This window comes from Alligator mississippiensis, chromosome 4 (assembly GCF_030867095.1).
Source record: "Alligator mississippiensis isolate rAllMis1 chromosome 4, rAllMis1, whole genome shotgun sequence".
NCBI lineage: Eukaryota > Metazoa > Chordata > Crocodylia > Alligatoridae > Alligator > Alligator mississippiensis.
The window spans coordinates 116,951,226-116,972,621 of NC_081827.1; the positions used below are offsets into that span (position 1 = coordinate 116,951,226).

General features: G+C 45.0%; 1 protein-coding gene across 2 annotated transcripts in view; it reads left to right on the plus strand.

The window, feature by feature from the left end:
- ADIPOR2 (adiponectin receptor 2) overlaps positions 1 to 21,396 on the plus strand; it is a 73,359-nt gene that overhangs the window by 31,626 nt on the left and 20,337 nt on the right. For both annotated transcript variants that reach the window (XM_006258287.4, XM_014609169.3), the window contains exon 2: positions 6,640 to 6,884. In XM_006258287.4, coding sequence (XP_006258349.1) covers positions 6,714 to 6,884 — 171 coding nt within the window. In that variant the 5' untranslated portion in view covers positions 6,640 to 6,713. The remainder of the gene's footprint in view (positions 1 to 6,639; positions 6,885 to 21,396) is intronic.

Here is a 21,396-nt window from a genome sequence, read left to right on the forward strand (position 1 = left end):
CTTGCAAGCAAACACTACAAACATTGAGGTTATCATCATCCAACATTAACTTCTCTGGGCTGGCCATGTCATCCAGATGTCTGACTCCAGACTCCCAAAGCAATTTTTTTCTCCCAGCTCAGTCAAGGCATACGCTTGAGAGGAGGGCAAGAAAAAATGCTTCATGGTTGCCTTTAAGGCCAACTTGGAAAAAATGCAGCATGGATATCCATTCATGGGAGAGTATCACTCAGGACTGCCCAAAATAGAGGAAGAGTCTGCTGCAAGATTTCAGTATTTTGAAACCTCAATGACAACAGGAGACAGAAAAATGGGAGTGGCAGAAACAGCATGTCATGGAGTGAACAAAAAACCCAGAGCCACCAACTCCGCATGGAAGCATGTGCCCAAGCTGTAACGGTCTGTTGATAACAGATGGACCTTGTCAGGCATCTTTGGACCCACAGATAAGACAATCATGGAAGACTCATCCTTGACTGTGAGGGATTGCCAATCTTCAATTATTGTTTCCCAGCATAGACAGGACTCTGAATTCAAATATCACCCCAATAAAGTAGAAGTTTTGTTATATCTTTTGGGTTTTCTTTATACATAATGAAGAGAAGAGAGCAAGTCACTCTTTCTAAGCCCCATTCAAACCTAAATAATTTTTATGTTGCTGAGAGGCATCTCCTGTTGTGTAGGTAAATTTTAGTTTCCTTTAGTACAGCCATTTCTCAACCAGGCCACATTTCCATTTCAACACAGGTGTGCCAGCAGAAATTTAGTTGGTGTAATTTGTTATTTCCTGGCAAATATAGATGTACTGTAAGTATCAGGGGTGGGCAAAATGCAGCCCGGGGGGCCGGATGCAGCCTGCCACGCCATTCTATCTGGCCCACAGGGCCTCTAAAACATTTAGAAAATTAATATTAATCTGCCCTGGGCTGCCTGTCATGTGGCCCTTGATGGTTTGCCGAAACTCAGTAAGTGGCCCTCTGCCCAAAATAAAGATGGTAAAGATGCTGCTCTTGCTGGTATAACTATAGCTTTTGTTCAGGGGGAATGAAATAAATTATATGGGCAGAAGAGCAAACTTTTGAATAAGCTGTGTTCATACTAAGAATGTTTTGGCTACTGCTGCTGATGTACAGTAAAGTACTTCCAGTATAGAGCTGGTCCCAGGCTTACAGGTCAGATCTACTCTGTTAGTTGAGACCTATTCTAATTTTTTTTTTTTTTTTTTTTTTTTGTACTAGTGGAACTACTTTTGGAGGGGTGGAGGTAGTTGCTTGTTACTAAAATTGTACATATGAGTGTAACTGCCTTGAGTGTCCTTTGTCACAGCATAGTTTGAGATTTGGTTCTCAGAATATTGTCTTGGTTAAACTTGTGAACTGTGTTTTTGGGAACACTGCTCCATAATGATTTAGAATTTTTAACTGTGACTTTCTCTTTTTGTAACTGATATGCTGCTCCAGTATATCCATGTCTTTGTCAAAACCAGTCTAAATTTTGACCAAGTTGCTCTAGTTCTAGATACTGCTCATAGTAGCATGTGGCACACACTGAAGAGGTATAATAGTGAGCAAACCATTAGGTGTCATTAACACCAAATATTAACTTTTACTGAAAAAAGAAGTTCCTTTTTCCCTAGGGGTGCACCAATAGAAATTTTGGGGCCGATATCAATAGCCAGTATTTAAGGAGGCATATTGGCTGATTTCTGATACAGCTGCATCTAACTGGTAAGTCTGTGGAAGGGCAGAGTGGAGGGAAGGGGCATGGGGGGGGTCAACACCCCCTGCGGTGAGGGACAGGGCAGGGGCAGGTGCTGCCCAGCCAGGGCGGGATGTGGCAGGTGTGGGACACGGCCATGACTCGTGGAGGGGGTGGCTCCTGCTGCTGCTTACACCTGGGGAGGGGAGGTTGGAGGGGAGGGTGGGGGGGGCCTGTGACCTCCAGATCGGGATGGGTCAGGTGGGTGGGCTGCAGTGGTGGGCGAGAGCCAGGGCTGTGTGGGGATCTTCTTGCTGGGGGCTGGGATTGGAGTGGGCGCCAGCAGCCCGGGGCAGGGAGCTGCAGCCACCCCATATTTCATCGGAGCCTGGCTCCCAGCGCCACCGCAATGCACCCACCTGGCACAGCCCCAGCTCGATCCCTGTCTCCACCCATGTGCTGGGAAGAGCTGGGGCCATGCCAGGCGAGTGAGAGGTGGTGGTGCTGGGAGCTGGGCTATGATGAAATTTGGGGTGGCTCCAGCACCCCCGGCGCAAAGAGCCCTGCACAGCTCCAGCCCACTGCTGCAGCCTGTCTTGTGCAGCTCTGAGGGGCACCCCCCTGGTTTCTGTCTGTCTGGGTTCTTATACAGTAGCCATTACCATGGTATCTGAAAGACTTGGATACCATGGATTTCTCTTGGTGTTTGGCTGTATCTTGGCAACTGATTGCTTGCTTTCCCCCCCACCCCCTTTCTCCTTGTCATTTCATAAATTGCAGACTGCTGTAAATCTCTGGAAACCCTAAGTTGAGACTTCTGTTCTGTTTTAAATCTGTGGGGTTTTTTTGTTTTTTGTTTTGCTGCTAATCTTAAAGTGCTTCAGCTTTTGAGAGATGTTTCAAGGAACTTTGAGACTTGAATCTACCCTGTCCTGGTCTGCCACTGAACATGCTTAAGTTCCTTTGTCTCCCCTTCCTGCTCCCTTTCTCCCCCTATTTCCCTTCTTCCCCCCCACCTTTCCCCCACATGTTAGCTTCTCAAACACTCTAGTGAGGACCGCAGCTTTAATAGAAAGCTTTCTTGCCACTTGTTATATTCATAATTTCACATCTCTCCTACTTGTGATCACATCCCTATGGCGACTACCAGTTTATTAATACAGAAAAGTATTTTTAGGATGCATATAATTTTTTTTTTAAATTTAATACACTAATATATATTAGTGCCCTCCAGAATGAGGCAATCCCATTAATTACAACTCTGGGACCAGCCTCTAAGCCAGTTATCCACCCACCTCACCATAGGCTGGTCCAGGCCAGTACTCTCCAGTTTAATTGAGAGAATTTCCTGGGAGACCGATTCAAAGGCCTTATTGAAGTCTCTAGGTAAATGATATGTATCTCATGTCTCTTGTCCAGCTGGTTAGTTACTTGGTTGTAAAAGGACACCAGGTTTGTTAGGCATAACCTACCCTCCACAAAGCTGTACTGTTTTTTTTCTTAATACCCTATCAGCTATAAGCTTGTGACTGATGACCTCCTTAACAATTTTTTCAAAAGTTTTTCATAGGACTGAAGTCAAACTAACTAGTCTATAGTTTGCAGGGTCACATCTCATCCCTTTCTTAATGGGTCTGCCCTTCTGAAATCTAGGACCTCTGTTATACTAATTGAAATCCTAGCCTTCCGGTGGATGGTGAACCTAATCAGGTCATGGTCACTGTCACCCAGGGTACCACCAATCATCAGGTCCCCTACCATGTCCTCCTCTTTGGTAAGCACTAAGTCCAGAGTGGTTTCCCCCCATGGCAGTCCTTTGACAACCTCTTACAGGAACAGGTCATCAATAGCTGCCAAGAAATTGGCTGACCTGCTGGAGTTGGCTGAAGTTCCCCCCCAGCAGATGTCAGGGTAGTTGATGTCACCCATGACAATCAGGTCTTTAGTGCTGCCTGCCTGAGTCAGTTCCTTGGAGAGCACCTGATTTGTTCTCCTCTTCTTGGGAGGGAGGCCTGTAGTAGACTCCCACCATCAAGTCTCCCCCTCCTGAACCCCCTTGTATCTTGACCCAGAGGGTCTCGAGGGACCTTTCCCCACTATCGAACCTGACCTCCAGGGAGGGATACCATTCTTTCACACAGAGGGCCACCCCTCCTCCCTTCTTCCCAGTGCGATCCTTCCTGTAGAACCTATAGCTGTTGATGTCCACTGCCCAATTGTGCATGTCGTCCCACCAGGTCTTTGTCAACTCAATGAGGTCAAATTCCTTGTCTATTGGAAGGAGAGCCCGTTCTTCCTGTTTGCCCATGCTTCTGGATTTCTCATAAAGACACCCGAGTTCTCTTCTGGTTTCTGTCACTATGCAAGTATCTCAGGGTGTTGGTGCTCATCTGGGTGTCCACTATGTCGATGCCCTCTCTTGGGTCATCTTGAAAAGAGGATTCATGTACAACAGTGGTATGTGGTGTGGCTGCAGCACCCGCCCCGGAAAGAGGAGGAGGAGGGAGGGCTTGAGGCATGCTCCCCCAGGGAAGGCTGGAGCAGCGGGAGGTGCTGGGCTGTGCTGTCCCCCTGGAGTCACTTCTGGGAGAAGTGGGTGGGGCTTTGGCCAGTTTCCGAAGAGCTGCAAGTACCATGATGGCAAGCTGCACGCAGCTCATGAGCTGTAGTTTGGCCACCATGGGGTTATACAGACCTACATGATGCCAGGTCTATTATAAGGTGTTAGTTAAGGACTATCTGAAGTTTGTGGGAAATGCTGAAATGCACTCAGCTGACATGCATGTTGAATATTATCCCTGTTTTGTGTGTGGTGCATTCTTATTGTTACCTTTTTACTAACCAGTTTTGGTTATTGTTCTCCTTTTATATAGTATGCTTCCATATGGTTTTAATCTCTAAAATGTTCTCTTGTCAAGATGCCCAATTTTTAAGTATTGTTAGAAACTTAATGCGGACTATTTGCTACTGTTTTCCTCTCGGCTTTATTTCTAAACTTTCTCGTGTATATTCTGAAAATTCCACCTTGTATAGCGCATGAGAATTGGGAATTAGCTGCTTTGCACAATGCAGGAGCAGGCAAGGTTTCAATAATCTGGGCAGAGCCAGTTTACAGTCATGGTTCTTGTTTACATAAATCAGTTTTCTGCTTAAACCTACTCTCAGGGAAGTGGCAGGCAGAATTCTTAACCTTAAATGGGCCAGATATAATCCTAGCCTAATATCCCTAGTCGTTAAAAACAAGGGATGCTTTTTCTAGGTGAAGCAAGCTATATCTATCTTTTTAGGCTTGCTTCTTTTGATGTACCATACAGAGTCTTTTAATCCTGGCATTTTCTAACTCTTGAAAGAGTTCTGACTTTGAAATTTAACTCTTTGAATGGGGGCGGGTCATTTTGTTTTGTTTTTTAAGGGAAGTGTTCTAAAATACAATACAGAAAGGGTAGTAAATCAGGTATGCGAGATGGGAATTAAGTATCTTCTCAGTATGCTTCATCAGCCACTAAGCTTACAACCCCAATCTAATGATATACTCCCTGTGATAAGTTAAAGCCTACTTGATTATGTTGTTTACTTATGACTAACTACGTGTGTGTTAATTGCTCAGATATTACAGTAGAAGGAGTTTTGTTTTGAACTTCTTATTTAATTTATAAGTTGGCGTGTGTTGTCGTTCCTTCCCCCCCCCCCCCAAAAAAAAAATACAATAACCCACCCTGCTTATCTTATCTCTAGGTACTTTGACTCTTGTTACCTTGGCTCTGAAGTGCCTAGCATGCAGTTCTTATTGTAGATGTAGAAGATAAATAAGCCAGTAGATAATACTTGGGTAGGCGAGGTGTAGGGTGATGGCTAACCTGAGTCATCCGTTAACTATCTGCCACTTTACATAACAAAACTAGTACCTTGACTTCAAAGTTCTCAACTTTTTTTTCTGCAATGCCGCCATGTATGTGCAAATTTCCTTCTGAATGTTTAATAGACATCTGAGAAAACAAAACAGCTCTTCAGAACCAGGAAGGTAAGGGCTTACTTCTCTTTGTGACAGAAGACGCACCACTTAAATCTGTCTATGATAGTCTCTCTTTAGCAGGAATACTTTGCTACTAGGTGCAGTCCCAACGATGGTAACTAGTGTGGGTGTGCTCCCATAACCAACCAGGACAACAGGTAGCAGCTGTATGCTATAATATGTATGAGCTGGTTCTTCAGAATAGGTCTAGATATGATGCTGGGGGGGAAAAAAGGCAAGCAAAATGTAGTGAACATAGTTGTTGTCAGTGGAGCAGCCCTAGTGTTGTGTTTGTGTTCTAACCTAAGAAGTGAATTATAACTTAAGAACTATAACCTCCTATGTGGGTGCCAAAAATGGCCATGTCTCTCCTGGGGCAGGGAGGAAGGAGGGGGACAGTGAAGTTTCTAGAATGAGTTTGACAAATTGCTTTTTATTTTCTAACTGCACAGATTTAGCTTGAAAACTCTTTCTGTTCTGAAGAGAACAAAAAATAATTTAAAGTTTATTTTGTTTCATGTGTTGTAAATTGATTGATATGCTGAGGAACTTGTTGACTCGTTTGGAAAAGAGCACTCTCTTTTAGTCACCTGGTGAAAGACACAAGAGAAGGCGAAATATTACTCATGTAGGTTTTTTTTAAGGCAGTTAACCTTAAAAACTATTAGTTGTATGAGACAATGACTTCAGTTTCTGTTTCGTGTTTATGGATGCTACAGGAGCGTGGGCACAGATGAGGGAAACCTGTTTTCTTCAAGTAGACAGCCTGAGCTGTTTGGAAAAGGGCGGCATAGAAATCTAATAACTAAATGAAATAGCTTGTGGTTACACGAACTAAAAACATTCTCCCTCCTCCCCCCCGCCCCCCCCAGTTCGTTTCTTTAGAAACCTTTCACCTTTCAGTTACATAAACTCTGCTTGTTTTTCAGAGTCATCACACTGTTGGCAAAACCAGTCCCAAAAGAGGAAGCATAATACTTTTTGAGAAGGCCCCCAGGGTCTCATGAATGATCCAACAGATCTCGATGACACTGGTTCTCCAGAGCCACTCCTACGGCTCAGGAAAGGACACATGCCCGACTCATCAGGGCAGTCTGTTTCTGACGATGACCACGACCACTCTGATCAGAGGCTCCTCTTAGCAGAGCCATCTTCATCCTCTGGCCAGGAAAATGTAAGTTGGGTATCTTGAGACTGTGTGCAGTTCACTGTCAAAACTGCTAGACCATAAGGGCTTCATAATTCTAGAAAATGTGAATTAAGAGTCTGCGGTCTAAGTATGCCTTCAGGAAATGGAGTGTTCATCCATAGCCCAACTTGGGTAACGTGATGATCTGGGTTCTACCGTGACTTGAAACCTGCTTAATTTGCAAGAGGTTGTCAATTTGAGGACAAGCTACTCATGTGTTTGCTTTGGCTTGTATTTTAAAGGATACTGCTTTCCCATTCAGCTGAAGATTGTCTGTTTGGCTAATTAAAGTGGAGCCCTCTGAAATAAAAATCGCAGCAAACAGCTGGAGTGCCTCAGTGGCCCTGTGCAGCTGTGTGGCTTTTTAAGCCCCCAGTTTTTTGAAAACTTTCATCTTCACACTTGGGCAAGGAACCAAACCAGGCAAAGAATCTGGGTTCTTCTGTACCAAGATCTAGCATGTATGTAAACTTCTGAACAACTAAAGCTATGGGACCAAGTCTCAGGCCCTTCACCTGGGGAACTGGGATGGGTCAATATACTTGTTCTATATATTCTGTCTCGGCAACCAATCAGAGTGTGAATAAAGCATTATGTGCAGCAGGTGGTGGAGTGCCACCGTGATGGTGGGGCCAGAGGGGATGGGGGGCCAGGCGAAAGCTGGGGCCAGGTAGAAGCTGGCCTGGGCCCCCCCTTCCTCCTGCTCTGTGGAGGAGGCAATGGGGGGGGAGGAATGGGGTCGGGGCTGCCATGGCAAGGGGGGGGGATGGGGAGTGACCCTGAACACGAGTCACCAGGGGAGAACGGAGTCAAGCCCAAATTGTGGAGGGGGGGGCCGCAGGACTGGGAGCTGGGCTCTGTTCCCGCCGGACCCCTGGGTAGGGATGGGAGAAGTGGCCCCAGCTCCAAAGCAGTGGGGGCAAGGTTGGGGGGAGTAAGCCTGGCCCCGGGCCTCTGCCCCCCCCCCCATGCCAGGCTGTGGCAGCAACAACGGAGTGGATGGGCCAGCAGTGCTGGCTCCATCCCACCAGCAGCAAGGCCAGCAGTGCCAGCTGGCCCTGGCCCCCTGTCCCTGCAGGAGGCAGTGATGAAGCAGACGGAGGGGGGCAGCCTATACCCTCCCCCCCCCCCCCCCCCGGTCATTCTTGATGGGCAGTTGGCTAGTTTATAAATAAGTGTCCAAGAACAAATGTACCTTTTTACAGAGAACCAAAAATGGGAGGACAGTCTCTACTCAATTGTCCATCAGAGTTTATAACCACTTGGAACCAGGGCGGACAAAATAATGGCCTGGGTGTGAGGGGCAGCCTGAGCCATGGTGCATGTGCTCAGTCCTGCCACCCCTGGGCACCTGGCAGGGCAGGTGCAGCGTCCGGACTCCACTTCCTGGAAGCCTCCAGTGGCAGCTCCTTCCGGCTGCTGTCACTACGGTCTCTGCCACTGCCAGACTTGGTCCCACTGCCTGGGCATCTTGGCTCACCTACCCTGTACCCATTACTAGGGTTGCGGGACCATGTAAGTGGCATCTCCCTGGAAACCAGCCCAGGACCCCTGCAGGCTGGGTGGATGGGATGGGGTGAAAGGTTGGGCGTATAGTGGTGTCTAGGAGTGGGATGGGTGGCCGGGGCCAGGGCTGGGGCCAGGACTATGAAGCGGTAATGGCATGGGCCTGGGATCTGGGCCTGTGGCACAGCTACAATCCACTCCCTGCATGCCCCTGCCCTCGGAGCCAACATGCATCACAGGAACGTATGGGGAGCAGATTGCAGCTGTACCCTGCGCTGTCACCATATCGCAATCCTTGCCCTGCCCATCCATCCTGCCCCAGACGCCACTCCCTTCCTGCAGCCCCATCTCATCTGCTTGGCCCAGCGCTCTCTGCCTGCAGGGGTCCCAGCCAGTCTCCATGGAGACTCCGCCCACTCCATCCAGGGCCCCCAGCAGTGGGTGCAGGGTGGACAGGCCTCGAGCTGGAAAGGATCAATTGTCCCTCTCCTTCACCCCCTCCAGCCTGCAACGACTCAGCAAAGTTCTGAAAATGGCCCTCCAGCCAAAATAACTGCCCACCCCTGACTTGGATAGTTGATACTGTATTTATTTGCATACTGCACTCATATGCCCTGAATCAGCCCTCCAAAATTGGAGGGCCTGTTTTATGTTGAAGTTGATTCTTCTTTGCTGCAATAGAAATGGGGAGGAATAGAAACATGCTGATGCTGCTGTAAGGGCTACCAAGATGGCTGTTGATTTTCTTGCTCCATCAAGCAGATGGGGCAGAGTCCTATGTTAACCCTCTCAGCTGCTAAAGAATTTGCAGTAGCTATTGGCTAAACACTGTAGTTTGTGCCTGAAGCAGCACTTGAGCTAGCTCAGAGCAAGTGAGCTGCTGCATGCAGTCTGTGGCATCTTGATGAGGCTTGTGCAGTAAAAAACAATACTTTTTATGTATACAAACCTTTTCTATAAGAACTATTACAGTAAGAAGTAAGTTTTGCTACTGCCTTTGCAAGGGTCTGGGGCCTAGCCTTATTGCCACCCTAAGCAGTTCCTGGTGCCTCACCCAGGTTGTCTCTTGGGATGACACATTTCCTAGACACTGTGTTCCTAAGGAGGACTTGCCCTGTCACAGTCTGCCACGACACTGAAAAAACCTTGTAGTCTGCAAAAAATATGCTCTGAAGATTACTGTTATGGTTTGCCTCTTACTTAGATGTTATCTGTGAAACGCACACAAATGGCTTGTGTAAAAGATCCTTTTAGTTTGAGGTAGGTATATTAATTAATGTAATTGCCTGCCCCCTAGGTTGCATTTTGGGTGTCAATACAAATATCCCAGTAATGAGGGGGTTAGAACAGATGCCTCTCATGGAGGATTGCTAATAAACAAAGTCTCTGTACTTGGAAGATATTTATAGTAGCTCTGTATGTTAAAGGGCACTTGGGGCCTTCCTCTCCTTTCTGCACTTCTGAATGTTCAGAGTGCCTAGGAAACAGCGCCCTTTGCCACCTTGGTGCCTTCCAGTTGTAGCAGCAGATGAACATGAGCTACTTCTGATTTGGCTACTTCTCTCTGATAATGTTTGCCCTTAACTTTTCTTCTTAATGGGGTTAGAGATGGTTTGCTGGTTATCATCTTCCTAAATTGTTCTGGGTAATGTTCAGAATAGAGTTCTAACTATTGAATTGACAAGAGTCTAATAGCTGAAAACTGGTTTTTAAGAGGTGTTCTTTTGCAGCAGTCATCATTTTGCAGTCGCACATACCAGATTACTGATTTGCCTTTGAGGGTCACTTTCTTTCAAGGTGCTCAATTTGCAGCATGTTTATCCTGTGAGCTTGCAAGCAATGACAAAATATGCTGCAGAATTTTAATGATCTAAAAAGCTGTAGCAACAACCTCCTAAATTGGACCCATCTAATGGATTAATGTGAGGCTCGTTGTCACTTCAGGAAGCTAAGATGAAGAGCACAGTACAAAAGGTCTCATTCTCTACACCAGATTTAGGATCAAAGAGCTGAGTATAGTCTTTTACCAGATCATCAGATCTAACCCAGTTTTGGACAGTATAGCTTCTGAATTGGAAGCCAGGCCACAAGAAGAACCATCAGATCATGTTTCGTGAAGTCACAGGGCAAGAAGTTACCTGTTGGTTGAGCCAGAGAACACTTGGGGGGAAATCATGCAGTCTTACAAAACACTGAGGTGGGGGGAGGGGAAAAAGAAAAAGATTAAAATCCAGTGCAGGATTTTCTTCTATCTAGCAATTACAGGAGAATACTAAAATGACAGCAATAAGCCAATTCCTCCCCAGAGCAAGGGTTTGGACTCTATCTTAATTTCTATGATTCTGTGAAAACCAAGGAAAAGCATTGTGCCCTTGGTTTCATGGAACTATGCACTACAGCTGGGATGAGATGGTTTGGGAAGGGTCCTGCTTAAATCTGATCTGAGGTCCTTTCAAAACCTTTAATTTTCTATGAGTCTTAATGCACATATAGCATATAGTTCCAAGAGGAAGGAGTAGATTCTGATGGTGTCGGGCCACAGCTCTTTTCTTTTGTCTCTTGTCTGTCTGCTTCCATGGGGAGGAAATTTTGCTTGAAATAATCAATGCCTTGGTGTACATCACGATGCCTTTGGGGACAATTCAGTGCTCAACTCTCCCAGGTGTTGTTAATATTGCATTTCTCCAGATTGGCTTTTAAGGCATCCTTTAATCTCTTTTTTTTGCCCACCTCTAGAGCAGTGACCATTGGTGAGTTGGGTGTATAAGACCCATTTTGGGAGCTGGTTGTCAGGTGTCCTTATGAAATGTCCTGTTCAACAGAGGTGGCGCTGCATAAACATCATTTCAGTATTGGTTAGTATTCATTCTTCTGTCCTTTCAGTTGATTTGGAGGACTTTCCAAAGACATTGCTTATAGAAAGGTTCCAAAGCTTTTGGTTGTTTTCAGTTTCGTCCAAGTTCTACACCCATGGAACAGAGTAGGAATGACAGCAACCTGGTAGATGAGAAGGTTTACTTGGATCCTAATATCATGATCAGGGATCCAGGTTTTCAGTTTTGCCATGGAAAAATTTGGATCTTCTCTGAAGGAGAAAAACCCAGGAAACTGTGGTTCTCCCCTTTCAGGCTGGCAGAGTACCATCTTGCTGGGGGCAGTGGGTTGCAGTAGGCAAGAAGTGTCGCATGCATTGATTTCTCCTGAAGTTGATAGTCGGTCCAAGTATTGCATATGCTTCACAGAAGCAAGAAAGAGTGACCTGGAACTCTGTGTTGTGTGCCCACTCAATTGAAATCCATCAGCATATTGAAGATCAGCAATGGAGGAGTTGGTTATCTTGAATTTGGAACATGAAGAGTTGATGTTAAAGAGTTTTCTGTCCTTGTGATACTGGCTGCTGACTCCAGATGGAAGTATATAAGTAATGAGATATGGAATAGCTGTGACATATATATGGACAAGTGTGGGGCAATCGCACATCCATGCTTGACTCCAGTTCTGATAGGCAAGGAGGCTGTTTCTGAGCCATTGCTAACAACAATTACTGTCATATGGTCGTGAAGAAGTCTGATAATGGTAACAAATTTCGGCAGGCATCCAGATCTCGTTAGGATCTTCCACAGGGCCTCTCTGATTGAATCAAAGGCCTTAATCAGGTCAGTGACGGCCATGTAAAATCTCGGTGTTGCTTGTGACACCTTTTCTTTGCAGCTGCTTAGCAACAAAGAACATATCTGTTGTACCACTGAGTTGTCTGTAACCACACTAGGACTTGGATAGAATTTCCTTGGTAAGGAAAGTGAGTCTATTAAGGAGAGAGCAGGTGAGGATCTTACCAGCTATGGAGAAGAGTACAATACCACAATTTGCTGCAGTCCTATTTATCTCCTCTCTTAAATATGGCAATGATGCTGGCATGTCATAAATCATTGGAATTCTATTCGTGTTTCCAGATTTTTCCATAATGATGATGCATAGTCAGAGAGCGAGTTTTGTTTGTTTCTTTGTGCTTTTTGGTTTTTTTTCACCCTGTTTTATACATTTCAGCTGGTATTCAGTGGCTTTCGAGACCTCTTGATAAGTTGGTGGATCTGCAGGGTAGCCCTTTATGGGCTGCTGTGGAATGGCTTTTATGGTATTGTTTTCGACACTGGAATCAAGGTAGAAGGAGCACTTTCAAGAGCTCTTGAATGAAGCATTGACGATACAGGTGTCTTTTTTTGATGAGTGTTGTTCCATCCTTGTACTTCAGAGGGACAGCATCTTGTATGCTTGGCCCATAGATAGCTTCAGCTGTGCCAAAGAAACTACACGTGGTATGGCTGTCAGCAGACTTCTGAATCTTTTTGCTTTGTCCTCCCACCACTTGTTCTTTCACTCTCAAATTTCCTCTGAGTCTTGGCTTTAATGTGGTGAAAAGTGTCTTGCTTCTTGTTGTAGTTGATATCATTCAAGCTTTGAAATTTCATTGACAGGAAAATGGGAGCCCGAATTTGTCTCTCATTGAACTAGTCCTGATGTTTCTTTGTGGAGAAATGCAAAGAATCTCTAGGCTTCTGTGTCATGTATGCCTTCCTTGGGGCTCTCCCAGCGATACACGGTGTCAAGAACATCAGGGAGATCAGAGAGTGTCTTGCTGAGGCAGTGCTGGAGATGGTCACTTTTGGTGGGGTCTTTAAGGTGTTCGATATTGAACCTCTTCCTTGGTTGTTTCTTTTGTTTGCTTTGTTCCAGGGCAATACACGTGGCCATGACAGAACATCAAATGATGATCCGTCCAGCAGTCATCTGTGCTGGTCATAGCTATCACTATACAGATGTTGTGATGTAGTCAATCAGGTGCTAGTGTTTCAAGTGGGGGTGCATACATGATGTCTTCCACTTTGTTGCTTTGGTAGAAGGGGGAATTTGTGATGATGAAACCACGTTTCAAACACTTGCTCAGGGGAGGAATTCCATTTGAATTGATATTCTTTACCTGTTCCTTTCCCAGGTGTTTCTTTCCATAGCTCAGAGTCCCTGCTCACTCAAGCTTTGAAATTGCCAAGAAGAATTATTTTATTTTCTCTGGGGACTGATGACAGGACTTGGTCTACTTGAAAATACAATTAATTTGTTCTGTCATCTGCATCAAGGGTTGGGGCATACGCGCTAGTGGCTGTTCCACATTTTCTGTTGGTGAGTTGACAGAGGATTGTGACATGCTCACTAATGCTAACCGGACATACTGGCATCTGAGTAACATCCAGTGCCATGGATGTATATCTTTTGGCTTTTCCTTTCCAAAAAAAAAAAAAGATGTAGCCACTCCCATACCCTTGTAAGCTGCGCCTCTCTTGTGCATCTGGTCTCACTAAATGCAATGTCAATAGAAAATTATGTAAATTCCCTAGTCCCAAGTGCTGTCCTTTGATTCAGTCAGCACAGTTAGGGTTGTCCATCAGAGTGCAGACTTGGAAACTTTTGTTCCTTGATTTATACCACACATATGCAGTAAGACACTGGATGTGTTTTCCTTTTAGGTGAAATGAGATGGATTATGTTTAAGGGACCTTTTTCTAGCCCCCTTCACATTTTGGGGTGAGCAGAGTATATCCTACATAGGTCTGCTCAGTCATAATTTGCTGCTGCAGAATTGCACACCTGTCTCGGTTCCAAGCATAAAATGGCCATTATACGATCATTACCTCTGTGTAGGTCCATGACTAGGGACTTCTAGTAGTCTCTAGCACCTGCCAGTCACCAATTGCTGTAGGACTTGCTGTTGAAGGAAGACAGCTGCACATGTTGTCTTGGTGTGGGAATGTTCTTGTGCAACAGCAACTGTACAATACTTTGCAGGAAGGAAACCTTTAAGCCAACGGCAAGGAAAACCTAGATAACCTGAGGTTTCTATTCCACTGCAGCCTTCATCCACCTTTGTAGTTATTGTGAAATAGTCTGTCTTGAAATACTGTTTCTCAATCCACCTACTCCACCATTGCACTATTATTTTTGGTTTTGGATTGCTTTTAGTTTAGAAATCAGACTAATACCAGTCATACTTCCTTCCTTAAAGCCTACACTTGCCACCATGTGCCTATAAATTACTGTTAATTGGTATTAGGCAAAAAGGAAGCTGAAGAGGCCTTGTGTAAACATGCAAGTTGCCCTGGTTTAACTTTTTTTGTTATTTTTAAACCAACACAAAGTGAGGGAAGATGCTGCTGCTATGGGGATTCCTGTCTCCACTGCATGCACCTAGAGCCTCAAGCCCTGCTGTCTCCATTGTGGCACCTTCCTGCACTTATAGTGCCCAGTGCTGATGCCTGGTCATCCATCCTTAGTTATGCTACTGCTCTTCTTGTCTGAAGAAAAGGTGACTTGATTTGCTTACTCAGAGTCTTGGAATTTCTGAGAAATTGGTCTGAAACAAAAGAAAACTCAGTGTAAAATGCTAAGATGTAATAAGAAGACTGTAAACAGGCTTGAAAAAAGGATTCATATATCTTCTAGCTCCCTCTCCTATTCCCCACAAAGTAGGCACTCTTGTATAAAGTCACTGTTCTGTTTCTTTTTGTCACCAATTCATGTAACAGCTTGTTGCGTACTGAAATATATTTGTGTTTAATCACCATGCCAATACCCACCTGGAAAAAAAACAACCTCAGGCAGTTTCTTGGCATGGGCAGAATGAACTATCCAGCTTTTTCCTGAGAGGAGTCAGTTCTGTAACTCAAATTTGTTCTTTTTTCAGTTTTGCCCACCTTGCTGAACACTAAAAATTCTCCTTGCTCTGACTAGGAATAGTCCAGGAATCTTTTGGAAGCAATAAGAATATAACTATGACACAAATATAGATGATTTGTAGCACCTTGGACCCTTGGCCTTTGGATGGCTATCTTCCCTTTTCAGACTTTATCATGGATTGATTCAGTTTTTTTGGTTTGAAGCCTTACTACTTGCAAGTCGTGATTGCTGGTTGGCACTATACCTTCGTGGTGCTGTTCCTCTGGTTGGTTTACATTTCTTGGCAGATTGCTGCAAGACTAGCAAAAGAAAAATAGCTCATGATCTCTTTCTGACAAGTGTATTTGAAGCTAAAACACTTGGAACTTACATTCCCAGCGATGCTACATTACAGCTGTTCTGATTTGAGCAGCACACCTACTGGGTTGGGGCTAGCAGTCCTTTTTAGTATATGCATTTCTTAAAAATGGCTTGTTTGAAAGGTACAATCTGGTTGTAACATTTGATAGCTAAATCGGGGTTGATTCAGCAACCAGCTGATTTACTACACCACAGGCAAGCCTTTCACTTAGCTGAGTGCTGGAGAGTTCTCTTCAAAAATGCTTTCCTCTCTCAGTTCCAAAGAAATAACCTATCCTGTTGTTCCCTTCCCCCAGCATCCTGAGCTTTCAAAACCTGAAAAAGGAAAGAGAACTTAATGGAAGTGCTGGGAATGGGAGGCTTGAGGGGAAGGAGCTTGTAGATGGCATTTTATCATCAACAGCTTTCCTTTTATACTGTAAACTCATAGCTGGAAAAAAGACTTTTTAGTAATGTGTTCACATTGCCCTTTCTCCTTAATTGCTTGATTACAGATGGAAGAGGCTTAGCCCTTGCTTACCCCTAGCTTTTTATTTATATGGCTCAGTGAAGGTGTTTTAAGCAAAAAACATTTACTGCTTCCTGGGGTCTGTCCCTGGATACACATTTGCCTGCCTCAGCAGAACTTCACTGGACAAGCAGATTAACTTGAAACTACCTTTTTAACTTCCCAAGCTATTAGCTTGTTACTCCCTCCTGTTTCCAAGTTGCTGTCAGATCATATCATGTCAATTATCTATTTTATTTATTTATTTTTAAGCTTAGTTTCCCTCCTTTACAATGAAAAATGCTTGCTGTTGCCAAGGCTGTCTCACTTTCAGTATTGTATTTTTCTCTAATGTGGTGCTGCAAATGCTTTCCCCCCTGCTTCTCAACTCTTGGATCTTGGTGCTTCTTTTGAAGCTCTCTTTTAGTTTCCACTCATTCTTGGCTTCAACTTATCCTACATAAACTACTGCTCCAGTTTTCTTTCTTGATCCCTTTTACTCAGAGTAACCTTTATTTTTGCACATGTGCTTTTTTGCGGCGTTTTTGAGACGGGGGCAAGAGGCACGTGTGGGAACGAAAAAATATTCCCTGCGCTGCAAGTTTGTGGCATAGGGAGTAAATTAGACCCCTGGATATCCAGGGAGCAAAAAAAAAAAAAAAAAAAACGCTCCAAAGAACAGCGGAGCCAGCAAGGAGTAGGTCCTCCACAAGAGACGCTCTGGTTTCGGCCAGAGAGTCTCTTTGCTCCTGCCCCCGGTGCTGTCCATGGTAATTGGGGGAATGGGGAATATTGGGTGGGGGGGTGGGGGGGGAATTTGAGGAGTAGCAGGGGGATGTGGCAGCATTTGGGGAGTGGTGGGAGGGATGTCCCCAGGACTGCAGGGGGTGAGGACCAGGCCCAGACCTGTGCAGCTCGCTAGTTCGGCTTTGCACGGGAACGGGCCGCATGGCTCTGGGAGGCGCACACAGGAGCCGCACCTCCCAGAGCCGTGTGACCTGCTCCGGTGCAAAGCCAGACTAGTGAGCCACATGGGGCTGGCTCAGGTCCTGCCATGTGCCACCTCCTCGCAAGCACAGTGGGGCAGAGGCAGGACCCGGTGTGAGCCAAGCTGGGTCCTGCTGGCCCTGTGGCCCCTCTGCTGCCGGGCTGGGCTGGGCCCATGGTAGCAGGACCTGGCATGGCACGTGTGTGCCGTGCCCAGCCAGGTCCTGCTACCCTTGGGGCCCCTCTGCCTCCCGTCTGGCCCATTGCCATGGCAGCAGGACCCAGCGCAGTGCGCAGGGACCGCTCAATGTGCCCAGCTGGGTCCTGCCTGGCCCTAGGGGTTAAACACCCCCCCCAACCTCCCACAGAAAAAAACCTGGAGCAATGCACACTTGGCTAGCACATGCTGCTGAAAAGTGGAGCTGGCTGCCCAGACCCAGGCTTCACGCAGCAGAATGGCTGTAGCTGCAGCACTGGGAGTCCTCCAGGATCCCAGGTAAGGCTGCTAGGGCCAACACAGTGCCAGCTTCTCCTACCCCACCTGGGGTAACTTACTGCACGCCAAAGCATGCATGGCACAGGTGTTCCCCAGGGACAAGAAGCAGCGGCGCAAAGTGTGCTGCCACTACCTGTTCCCGGGGAACCAAACATCCACACACTTCTGGATGTGTCCATGGTGAGAAAGTTCTTCCTATGTCTAACCTAAACTTCCTCTGCTGTGGTTTAAGGCCATTGCTTCTGGTTTTGTCTTTTGAGGCCGCAGAGAATAATCTATCCCAATGATTCTCAACTGGAGTGCTGTGGCAACCTGGGGTGCCATGACACCCAGTCCCTATGTGAGGACATAAATGCTTTCCTCCTCTGTTTGGCTTCCTGTACCTGCCCCAGCTACTCCAGCAGTGCCTGCAGCCACTTTTCTGGAAACTTACTGCTGGTGCTACCTTCCCCTGCCCTTCCCTGCCTCAGGCAGCCCCCGTGCCAGCCCTGCACCATGCTCCCAGCAGCACGCTCTGCTGTGAGTCAGTGGATGCACGGAGTTGTGCTTTTCAGCCTGACTCTTCCCCTCCTCCTTCCATGCTCCCAGGGCTGTAAGGTGGCATTGTTTGGGGCAGTCATTAGTGTGTGCAAGTTCCTGCAGGGGCAGCCTCAGCAGTGGGGGCTGCCCTTGACCCCTGAGATGCAAACTAGGGGCTGGGAGAGGCAGACAATGGAGAGAGCAGAGCAGGGCAGGGTGAGGTTGTGTCCCTGCCATCCTTAAGTGGTACAAGTAGTTTTCACCTTTTTTTTTTTTTTTTTTTAGCCTCAAAGTCCCCATCTTCTTTCTGAATTTAGATCTAGCTCCGTGATTTCCCCAGCTCCCCCCATCAGTTTTGAGGTGTGTATTGTTTTGCCTTTTCCTCCTCAGTAGAACTGTGCCTGTTAATCAGGCTTGTCTGTCTCTACCTTCTAAGACCCATTTGATATCAAACTTGTTTCAAAATTTCTTTTGAAAACGATTCCCTTTCCTTAGCCTGTGTCCATGCATGTTAGCCACTCCTACTCTAATAAAAATAGGTCATTGAGGCCTAGGACTTGGTGGTACAGTCTGACTTAATTTTTAAAAGGTCTTGGATCTAGAGAACCATTAAATTCAGGAAATGCTATCTTTATGCTGTTAAAGCTAGAAGTACTACTCCTTAAATTGCCATATGCTGCTCTTGATATAGTAGCCACGCCTAATCCTGGCAGTCAGATACATTGGTCTTCTTTTTTTAATATTAAACATCCTGATTTTTTTTTGTTTATTTGTTTTAAAGCAACCTTGACTTCAGCATTGAACTGTTTTCTTACCATAGTGCCAGCTGCAGAAGTCTCGGGAATCTGACTTTACAAACACACATCCATAAAATACAATGTTAAAATGCCACTTTTGTAAAATATGGCTGTACTTTTAATACATGTGATGCCAGGGAAGAACCTGCCTAACATGTTTATAAATAATTCTAATAAAGCATTTATGCATATACACACCAAGGGCTTGTTCAGCTTTTGTAATAGTGACACAAACAGATATTCAAGCCTTGTGTCACTGTTGTAACCTTCTTATACATGAACCTGTTCATTCAGGTCATGTGTACAGTCCTGAACCTTTTTAGAGGAGCTGTTTATCTTTCTTAATAATAGCAAATAAAGTTCAGCATTAATTTTGTTGTTGTTGTTTTTGCTTTTGTAGAGTTGTCGGTGTATCTGAGTGTTAAGTAGTGTTAAAGGTTCGTGATGATGATGGGAGCTGGACTGGACAAATTGAAGTTGGTCTAATAAAAGATATCAGATTTACCAAAAGAACCTTGTCTGCCCATGTCCTTAGACCACCACAGCTATAACCTACACCCCTGTAATCTTTTTCTTGTGAAAGTTACCTTCCCTTTTTTGGGTGGGTGGGTGAAGGATCTGTTATTATTTAGGTGTTTCCCTCTTCTGCATCATGTTGGAATGCGTGGCTTCCATGACAGCATGTTTTTCTCCCTTTAGTGTTTGTATATCTGGATTGTCCTTTGTTCCCCTTCTGTACTTCAGGCAGCGATATCGCTCAAAGAAATGCCTCTTACTGTGGCTTTGTTGACCTGACACAATCAAATGCATGTGACCCTTTATAACCTGATGAATGGGCTTTTTATACAGCCCTGAAAACCTGTGCTTGAGTCTTTCCTTTTCTACTTTAATCCTTCAGTGACAGGAGGTAGACAAAAGAACCATTTTCTTCACATTTATTCTAGCCATCACAATCTTTTGTACTATTGAATGATGTTTTCTTTCTTGCGGCTGAGTTGCACTGTGCATTTGCAAATGTGTGGCATGAAAGTGCCTATGAAATGGAGGAGTATTGCTCTCAAGGATTTGATGTCCTGTGTTGGTGAGGGGAATTCAGAGCACTTGACCACTTTTTGTAAGTGGATGGAAGATTTGCCAGATGTGCAGCTAGACTGCTTCTTAAGGAGGAGGAGTGCTACGATTTCATGATGCAACTTGTTTGTCTTATGAAAATGTAGTGTCAGTATCTTGGTGTAAGAGTCTCTTTGGGGCTTAAAGCACAAAGGGTTTAGATAGGGAAGGAAGAAAGGAATCTAAAACCTAAAAAAGTTTTTTGACTAGCTTGAAGGTGAGGAAAAGTTTTAGGATGCCTAGGTAAGACCTCCAGAAAAATTTCTGCTGAAGGTTCTCACTGCCAGTAACCCTACATTTCAAAAAACAGCTTTTCCATCTGTGTGCATTACAGCAAAACTTAAGACTTAGAATCTTTCATTCCTGCTCAGAGCCTGCAGGAGCCAGGATTGTTCGAGTTTTCACTCTGTTCAAACAAACTTAATTTCCAGTCCTACCCTCCACCCTAGCTTTCCAGGATGTCTTACTCTTAACATTTTTTTTTTTTTTAATCTCACCTGATTTGCTGCCTCTTCCCTCCTTTTTTGTTTTAATTGTGAAGTGTTTGGGACATCAGGCTTTATTATTATTTAAAAATATATATTTTACAGTGCTTGGCTCAATGGGGTACTAGATCCTTCCATAATATAAGAGAGTTTAAATCTATGATGATTGCAGGTTTACAACCCAAATCTTTTGAGGCAGCTGGCACACCTTTGAAGTGGAAGTGGAATAGCCTGTGAGCTTGCATGCAGTTTTAAAACTTGAGAGCATGCGCTGAAGAGGAAGAAAAATAAGTGACCTTCTTAATCTTGACTAGGCAGCATCCCATCCAGATAACCAGTAACCTGCCAGAATTGTGTGTGGTGTTCTTATCTATTGCTCTTAAGAAGAAAAAAAAAGATTCATACTTAGTAGGGAAAGCTTTAAAGTGGTATAGCTGCTTACAGTATAGGCTGGTAAAACTCAGCCTTGGCTACTTTTTAAAATTTGTTTGTTTGTTTTTCCTTGTGGAGTTTTTATTTATTTATTTATTTATTTATTTAAAATCTGGAAGCTACTTTACAGTTGGCATGGTGCTTTGTTTGGTGTCTGTCAGCTGGTTTTGTAACTATCCCATGCTGTGCTTTGGGGGTGGGGATAGTTGTTTATCACTGGTTGATTCAGATGTTTTTCTGTGCAAAAGTATATTCCAAAGCCACATACCTCTTATTCTCCTGGGGATTGTACCTGTCTCCAGGAGAACATACTGGGTGAAGTGACTTGAGGCAGTATTTCCTAGCTGGTGATGCTAGGAGAAACAAGATGTGGCACTTGTGGGCTGTTTGCATTTTCCCTAAACAAACTTTTTAAGATTCCCTAGTTTAGACTATTACTGAACCCTAACATGATGGGATGAGCCAGCTTTCTCTGCAAGTCCAGTGCTAGCCAGCCTGCCTTTTCATGCTGTTCCTACGGGGATTAGCAAATTGACAAAAGCAGTGGAAAAGGGTGTGAGAGACTCTTCAATAGCAGGTGCAATTTTTA